The 8,395-nt window shown below is 60.3% G+C and overlaps 1 protein-coding gene across 13 annotated transcripts in view; it reads left to right on the top strand.

The window, feature by feature from the left end:
* The first annotated feature begins 887 nt into the window (after positions 1 to 887).
* BIN1 (bridging integrator 1) overlaps positions 888 to 8,395 on the top strand; it is a 64,897-nt gene continuing 57,389 nt past the window's right edge. For all 13 annotated transcript variants that reach the window (XM_011980480.1, XM_011980474.1, XM_011980473.1 and 10 more), the window contains exon 1: positions 888 to 1,410. In XM_011980480.1, the coding sequence (XP_011835870.1) occupies positions 1,327 to 1,410 (84 nt within the window). In that variant the 5' untranslated portion in view covers positions 888 to 1,326. The remainder of the gene's footprint in view (positions 1,411 to 8,395) is intronic.

Genomic DNA, 8,395 nt, shown 5'->3' with positions numbered 1-8,395 from the left:
GGGAGGCTGGGAGGCCAGGTGGTGACCCCCCGCCCTCCAGGCCCATGCCTGTCTCTTATACACATCTAGGCTGGGGGTCCTGCAGGCCCTAGCCCTGGCTCCTGTGTGTGCACCAGGCACGTCTAGGCCTCTTCAGCGAGACCAGTCTCTCTGCTCAACTCAACCAACAGTTCCTGAGAAATTTCCAGGGGCAGCGAAGTGCTGTAGCCCCTGACATGTTTTAGGGCTGAATGGGAGGTGGGTATCAGCAGACTCAACACGTACTTATTAACTTAAAACAAGTGTCACGGGTCTACTGGCAAAGCTGGCTAGCAATAACCTTATCTTCCCCAGGAACAATGATCATTAATCATTCCTTCCTGCTGGGCGTAGGAGACGACTCCGCGGGTAGTGGTGGAACAACTGGGTGGTAGACGCAGAGATCTCGTTCCCTGATCCCGGCGCCTTAGTTGTAAAGTGGGAACAGTAATAGCACCTACCTCTAAGGCCACGGAGACCGAATGAAACAACGCCTGTCAAGCCCCTTAGTACACAGTAAGCGCTCAGTAATGCTAGGTTGTTGTTATTATAATAAATTGTTAGCGAACGGGAAGACCGAGCACCGGTTGGTACTGGGCTAGGCGCCGGAGGCAAAGACGTGGAGATGTCCCGGAGGCGCCTAGGGGATCCGGGCGAAAACTCGAGCGGCTAAGGCCGGGAGGAGGCGGAGCGTCGAGCACCCGGCGGGCGGTGAGCCCGTGGAAAGGGAGGGGGCTCCGGGCGCGCTCTCCTAGCAGCCGCGGCTCCTCTGTTCAGGGCCGCACCTCCTTGGCCGCACTTTCTCTTTGATTTCGAAAGCACTTCTCTCCTCCACCTAGTCTCCTTTCCTGGGTTGCAGGAGGTTACTGCTTGCGGGGAAGACCGAGACGCCAGGCCCGCGGATTAGTCCCCGCCCCGGGGCGGTGTCGCTGGAGCGTCAGGGGAGTCCCGCTCGCCGCAGCCCCAGCGCCGCGCGCGCCCCTCCCTCCTCGCGGACCTGGCGGTGCCGGCGCCCGGAGTGGCCCTTTAAAAAGGCAGCTTCTTGTCCGGAGGGGGCGGGCGGGGGGCGCCGACCGCGGCCCGAGGCCCGGCCCCTCCCCTCTCCCTCCTTCTGTCCCCGCGTCGCTCGCTGGCTCGCTCGCCTGCCCGGCGCACGCTCCGCCTCCGTCAGTTGGCTCCGCTGTCGGGTGCGCGGCGTGGAGCAGCAGCTGGTCTGGACGCGCGGCCGGGGCTGGGGGCTGGGAGCGCGGCGCGCAAGATCTCCCCGCGCGAGATCGGCCCCTGCCACCGGGCGAGGCCTGCGCCGCGATGGCAGAGATGGGCAGTAAAGGGGTGACGGCGGGAAAGATCGCCAGCAATGTGCAGAAGAAGCTCACCCGCGCGCAGGAGAAGGTGAGAGAGCCGGATCCCCAGCCGCCGCGGAGTCCCAGCCGCCGCACAGTCCCGGCCACCTGTCCCCCTACCGTCCGACCCTGGGGCCTGGTCCTCCGCGGGGATCTGACGCTGTCACCTCCAGAGGAGCAATTTCGAGGGGCTTCAGGGTCCCCAGGTTGCGTCTCCCGGCGCTCTGGGTGCCCTCTTCGGTTTGCGTCCTGTCTCCCCACACCCGGCCAGGGCAGGACAGGGCCTCGCTTTGCACCTTCGTGGCTCGGCTGCAGAGCAGTGGCCGGCCCTGCTCCAGGATTTTCTCAGGCGCGCGCTCCAGGCTAACCCGCTTTGGAGGCCAAGGGCCGGGAGGCTGGGAGGCCAGGTGGTGACCCCCCGCCCTCCAGGCCCATGCAGGCAACCCAGGCGGGGCCGGCGCTGGGGCGAGAGGGAGTATGTCTCTCCACCCGCGGGGCCACTGTTCCCCCGGACTCCCAAGGCTGCTTCTCGAACCGGCACCCGCAGTTCCCTCTTTCCCACTGCCTCTCCACTTTCGTTCTCCGCGGGCCGAAGGAGGGATGGGGTTTCCTTTCCCGAGAGGTGTCTGCGGCCTGGAAGCTCCCGCCCAGCCTGGCCCCACCGGGAGCCCGGGGCTGTGCACCCCGCAAGGAGGTGCCCTCGCCCCAGCAGGGGCTTAGCGTTTCCGGCGGCCGGGGAGCGGGTGGGGGCACTGGCTTTGGGAGCCCACCGCCGGGTGGGGAGCTGGCCTAGAGGAGGGGCGTGGAAGGCGCCACAGGAAACCCGACCCCTCCTTGCGGAGAGCTGGAGTGGGGGATGGAGCCGGGGCCTCCCAGGGTGCCCAGAGCGTGCAGGAAATGCAGGGATTGAGAGGTGGGGGTCGGCACCCGGTCAGCTGTCTATCGTAAGCCACCTCTGGTTTATTGAATTGGATCACGCCAGCTGCTGACGCCACTTCCCCTGCCGACTCCGACTCCGAAATCTGAGATTGCAGAATCTGGGTTTCTGCCCGGGTGGCCCCCCAGTGCCCCGCGGCCAGGCCTGCCACCTCTCCCACCCGCCGCGCGACCGCTGCCGCCGGGTGGAGGCGCAGGGACAGGCCGGCCTTCCCCTGCCAGGCCTGGTGGCTGTTTATAAACAATGACTTTTGCTTCTGAGACCCGCGGGCTCCCTAAGGATGCAACCACGTGATTGCTGGAGGAGGGGGGAGAGGGGGGCGCCTAGAGCTTCCCTATACCTCCCTCAGAGTCCTACCGCTCATCCCTGTGTTTCCTGGCTAAAGAGGTGGGTGGGTGTTCATTGAAGGAAGGGCCCTCAGCTAAGCTCCAGATTTGCCCAGACCCAGCTCCCCCACCCCCCACCCCAGGGGAGCAGGAGGAGGAGGAGGAGGAGGAGGAGGAGGAGGAGGGATTAAAGCCCCAGGAATAGCTGGCTGGTGGCTGGGAAGACTTCAGGTTGTGGGGTGGGGGGGTTGGCCGTGGCAGCACAGATGCAGCCACCCCTGCTCCCCGCTGCCATGACTGGGTAATCCATCTGGGTGCCTGGAGCAGGCAGCCCTGGGCCAGAGCCTGCTTCCTTCCCTAAAGGGCCAGGGCGATGAATGGGAAGCTTGGTTAGCTGAGATGCGTTCCCTGCCCCCATCCCACTGGTGTCCCACTCCTTCCTGGCTCCCCGAGGCTCTTGGTGTGTCCCCTTTGCCCTGGTTGTCTTTTCTCTGCAGCGGCATCTTTGATGTCATTCTCAGGGCAGTAGGCATGGGCTGTGTCTCCTCCAGAGAGGTGGTGATGTATCACTGAGCCCCTGAGCCACCATCTCTCTCGCTTGAGCCCTGTTCTGTGGCCACGGGCAGTTGGCTAACAGTTGGTCAGCTATGCATGCTGGTCTTGGCCAACAGCTGACCTTGCCCATACCGGGCTTCCTGAGACTGGAGTTGTTTAGTGTTCCAGCTGCTCTCTGCCTGCTGGAGACTAGTTAGGGACCCTCCCCCCCATCAGAAACCAAGGCAGTGTGACCATCATGACAGGCATCCCGGCCAGGTCTCTGAAAGTAGCTTTCGCCTCTCTTTGGGATGCAGGCCCTGCTCAACCCACAGCAGCCTCTGCTGTGTGCCTTCCTGGAGAGTCTGTGCCATCGCGGGAGGGTCATCCTCAGTGTCTTCGGGTAGTGATCAGTACGGCAGCTAACTCCCACTGTCAATGCAACTGGAATCCTAGTCTCTTACAGGCAGCCCCACCACTACACCTACCTTGCCTTAGTGGAATCAGTGGGTCATGGGGCAATTCGTTTCCCTGTGGCCACAGGAAGGCGTTTCCTGAGCAAGGATGGCAGGAGCTGTGCTGGGAGGCCGGGCGAGTCCTGGCGTCCTGGTGTAGGAAGAAGGCCCCGTATCTTTCATCCACCCTTCTCCCCCAGCCTTCCCGCATCCACTTCCAGCCCAAACATCCAGACTGTGGCGGTGACAGTGTGGTCAAGGGCAGCCTGCACTCTTGTACCCTGGGCCCTAGGGTCCCCAAGCCAGCTCTTTTTTGACTGTTCTGGTCTGGCTGCTCCCTGAGGGCAGGGCAGGGCACACATCCAGGTGTGTGCATTGAGGATGTTAACTGGCCCCAGTCGGTGCTTAGTGAACGTTTTTGAACAAGGGATTTGGGCCTGACGAAGGCTGATTGTGGATTGATTTGTGTTGTTTGTTCTCTGCCGTCACTCATTCATCAAATCCTGCCTGGACACTGGCCCCGTGCCTCGTCCTGGGCCTGCCTGGAGCTTTTTCTTGAAGGTCCCATGGCCTGTGGCCTTGGTGTGAGGAGGGCATGAGAATAAATTGGAAGGGTTGCCCGGACCTGCCAGCATGGCACCATTGCTCCTGGCCCCCCAGCCACTGCCCCCGGAATGCCTGGGGTGCACTGTGTGTGCTGGGATCTCGAGCCTGTGGGCACCGTGAGGTCATCTTCCCATTGCGTTTGGCTTGTCGAACCCTCTATAAATGATTGTGTCCATTTTTGGGCCTCAGAAGGGTGGCTAGGCAAAGCCAATGTAGGGTGGAGCCTGGGTCAGATGACGGTGAGGATTAGAGATTGGCAGGCTGGGCCCCTCGGGGGATGGGGCGGCTGCGGAGAAGGACAGCCGAGGGGGTGGGGATCTGGCCTGCTGGCCCCTGAAGGCGCATGGCTTGGGAGTCCTCATGGAGCGGGCCTGACGGAGCTGGGCCTTGCTCTGGCCGCGCTGGGCTAACAGTGAGCACAGGAGGAAGGCTCTGGCAGGGTGGGAGTGTGCATGCTGTCCCTCCCTCCCTGCAGGCCCTGAGCTTGCTGGAGGGGTGCAGGCTGGACAGTGGGGAGGGCCAGCTGGGAGGAGGGAGGGCCCAGGGTTGTCAGTGCACAGCACAGCGCTGACAAGATGAGAAGAGGCTCACTAAAGGAAGGTGCAGTGGTGGCGATTCCTACAGCCTTGATGCATGGCCACGGATTGCACTATGCTCAGCTGCGTGGTTAAGGTCTCCTCATGCAGTAGCCACCTTAGCCTCCTCCGGAGGAGCCAGGCCTGTACACCAAGCCTTATCTTTGCAGCAACCTTAGAAGCAGCAATGCTACACCTGAGAGTGGGTGCATGGTCCCTGTAACAGAAAGGACAGTGGGGACACAGGCAGGCCCAGCCACCTGCCCAAGTCACCCAGGCCCCCAGTGACGGCACTGGGAGCCCACCCAGAAGCCCTGGTCTCCCCACCTTGGCCACTGACTTTGCAGGGGTCCCGCCCCCTTCCCAGGCCCTAGCACAAAGCTGCCCCCCTCTACCCACATTCCCATCTCTGTCCATCTTGGGGCCCATCTCTGTCCTTCTGTCCTTGAGTGTCTGAGGTTCTTCCCTGCCAGCTGCTGGCCTGTCTTTGTCTCTGTCTCTGCCTGTACCTCCCTGCTCCAGGCCTCTTCCCCCTGAACTTGCTCAGGCCCTTCCTGCATCTCTCCAGTCTCAGCTTCCCCTGGACCCGCGTTACTTACGTAGATGGTTCATCTCACCCTGCAGGGAAGGCTTCTGAGCTGGGCATCTTCTGTGGGTGGGCCAGGGTATGTGGGGGCTCTTGGGTATTCGGTAAAGGCGTTTGGGCATAGGAGGTTGGAAGCATGGCTTCTAGACTTCCCCAATCCCCCAGGGGCCGTGGATGGCCTGAGTACAGCCTTCTGGCTCATGCAGGGACCAAGTCGGGCACAGGCTACTTGTCCAGGAAGACAGAGAAGGGAGCTCGGTATGCTGCATGGGGCATGGGGAAGGAGAAGGCATTCCAGGAGGCGCAGGCATGGTCCAAGGTGTGGAGAAAGGGGTGAGGGCATTGAGGATGCCAGCTCTCTGAAGAGAAGGGGTGCCTGGGTGGTAGATTCCCTCCAGATTTCATGAAGTTGTGAAGGCCAGGAAGATCTATGGATCCCAAGGATTCTCGGAGAAGTTGAGGTTTGAACTCTCCGCCCCTTCTTCAAGATCACCGCATCGGAGCTCCCTTCTCACTGGCCTCTGACCAGGTCCTTGCCCCTGAACTCAGCGTCCGGCCCAGCTGGTCCCTGACAAACTGTGTGACTGTCCCTGAGGTTCCAGAATCCCTGAGTCCTACCCTTGGAGGTAGGCCCTCTGTCCTCATATCTCTATAAGGAACAGCAGAGCGTGCACGGGCTCTCGGCTTCCCTGACGTGCTGCGGACCCTTCCTGAGCCCTGTTTCTTCGTGTATCAAATAGGGGATAAGAATGGTTCCTCTTCACGCATGTGTTGTGGAAAGTAAAGCCCTAGGCAGGTGCTTGGGGCATAGCAAGTGCTTGTTGAATGCCAGCTGTGTGGCAGAGCAGCACCTTGAGTCCACATGAGGCGCCCTCTCCCCGCATGGCCCCACTTCCCAGCCCCGGTCCCCGGAGTGTCCATTACAGGCCTCTATAGACAGCTAATCCCTCCTGAGCCTGGAGCTGATCAGGCTTATGATGCTCACAGACCCGGGGCAGTGAGTGTGTACGTGCATGCGTGTGTGTGGGTGGTGTGTACGGGGGTGGAGGGTTTGGACTTGGGAATCAGAGAGCATTAGAGTGAATCTTGACTACTCCCACCATAAACTGTAAGTTCTTTTTCCTGTCTCTGGGCTTAACTTTTCACCATTGGCATATGATGAAGTTTGTGTATTCATTCCTTTATTCATGCAACAAATATTGAGCACCACCATATACTGGGCACTGTTCTAGGGAGTGGGGACCCAGGGGTCAACAGAACCAAGCCCCTGTCCTCCTGGAGCTGACATTCTCACCAGGGGAGATGGTGAAGAAACCACCAAGTATGGTGGCAGGTGCGTAGAGGGGCGGTGAGGCAGGGACTCACCTGCCCTCAGGACTTCCTACGTGTGTCCTGTGTGGGAAGCCAGTGCTGGGCTGAGGATTCAGGTGTGGACGTGACTGTGGGCGCTCACATAGCAGGAAGATTGGGTGGAGAGAGGCAGGTGGGCAGCTCCCGTCTCAGGTGAGGGGCACCCACGGGAGGACGGCTTCCTGTGGGATGCCACCTTGGTTTGTTGTGTTTTCCTAAAGCTGCCTCTTTGGCAAGCCTCCTTTTAGGATTAAGAGTGCGGATGTGCAACCTCGCTGGGTGTTTGTGCAGGGCAGGTGGGCAGGGGCTCCTGCCCAGGATGGAGGATGGGGGAGGCAGGAGGGGCTGCTGAAGGACAGGAGGAGGGCGTCAAAGATGGCGTTTGCTGCGGAGGGCCACTTGGAAGATTCTCATGCCAGGCGGCAACTGTGGGTGCGGTAGAAAGCACGCTGGCTCTAGACAGCTGAGTTTGAGTCTTTTCCTGCACATTCCTACCCTTGGGCAAGTCTCACTGAATTCTTGGAATCCCAGTTTCCTCATCTGAAACAGGGGTCATGATCTCCGCCACTGGGACTGTGGTGAAAGTGAAATGGAAGGTGGGGCTCCAGGTTCTGCTCCTGCGGAGACCGCTGGAGGGACTCGGCCTACGGCTGTGTTTGTGCTGTGGGAGAGGCCAGCACCCGGGCTTCTGAGAGGCCGCCACCTCCTAAAGAGGCCGCAGGATTGTGGACCTGCCAAGGGCTGACAGGGGTCAGGGTTGGGGAGCCGAGGAGAGAAGGGCAGGCTCTTCCTGCTCCAGGGAAGCTTTTGTCAAATATTAACTTAAACATAATGGCATTGTTTCCTGCATGCTGGCTGCATGCCATCATCACTTTGGACGGGTGAGAGTGTTATCCGTCCCATCCACACGGGAAGAAACTGAGGCTGGAGTGGTTGTGTGACTCTCCAATGGGCCGTCGGGGCGTCCTCCTCCCTTGTGGTCAGTAGGATCAGTAGCGGAGTCTGGCCTGGGGCAAGGCCTTGGAGACAAGCAAAGGAGATGGAGGCGTCCAGCGAGCTCCCTGCGTAAAGCCCTGATGGTGAAGGGGCGTCATTGTGACGGACTTTGGTCCCCAAGACCATCCCCTGTTTAACAAGATTTGGGGCCCCTGCAGCCCCCCAGCTCCACCTGGGGTCTAGGCTTACACTTTGGAGTGTGTGGTAGACTCTGGGGTGATGGGAACACCTGGGGTTTCTAGGTACAAGTCCAGAGATGGGGTTTCATGCACGCAAATGAGGACAGACGGGACCCTGCGCCGTGTGCTTTTTCCCACGTAGTAAAAGCTGTCTCCAGTTTATTCCAGTCTAAACGAACACCCTTGGCTGGGCGCGGTGGCTCATGTCTGTAATCCCAGCACTTTGGGAGGCCAAGACAGGTGGATCCCCTGAGGTCAGCACTTCTAGACCAGCGCTGGCCAACATGGTGAAACCCCGTCTCTACTAAAAATACAAAACAAAAATTAGCCGGGCATGGTGGCGGCGCTTGTTATCCCAGCTACTCAGGAGACTGAGGCAGTAGAATCGCTTGAACCCACGAGGCAGAGGTTGCAATGAGCCGAGATCGTGCTGCTGCACTCCAACCTGGGTAACAGAGCGAGACCTCCGTCTCAAAAAAAAAAAAAAAAA

This window comes from Mandrillus leucophaeus, unplaced genomic scaffold (genome assembly GCF_000951045.1).
Source record: "Mandrillus leucophaeus isolate KB7577 unplaced genomic scaffold, Mleu.le_1.0 Scaffold213, whole genome shotgun sequence".
Classification (NCBI taxonomy): domain Eukaryota; kingdom Metazoa; phylum Chordata; class Mammalia; order Primates; family Cercopithecidae; genus Mandrillus; species Mandrillus leucophaeus.
Note: the sequence above shows the minus strand (reverse complement) of the source record. Positions and strands in the feature narration are given on the sequence as shown.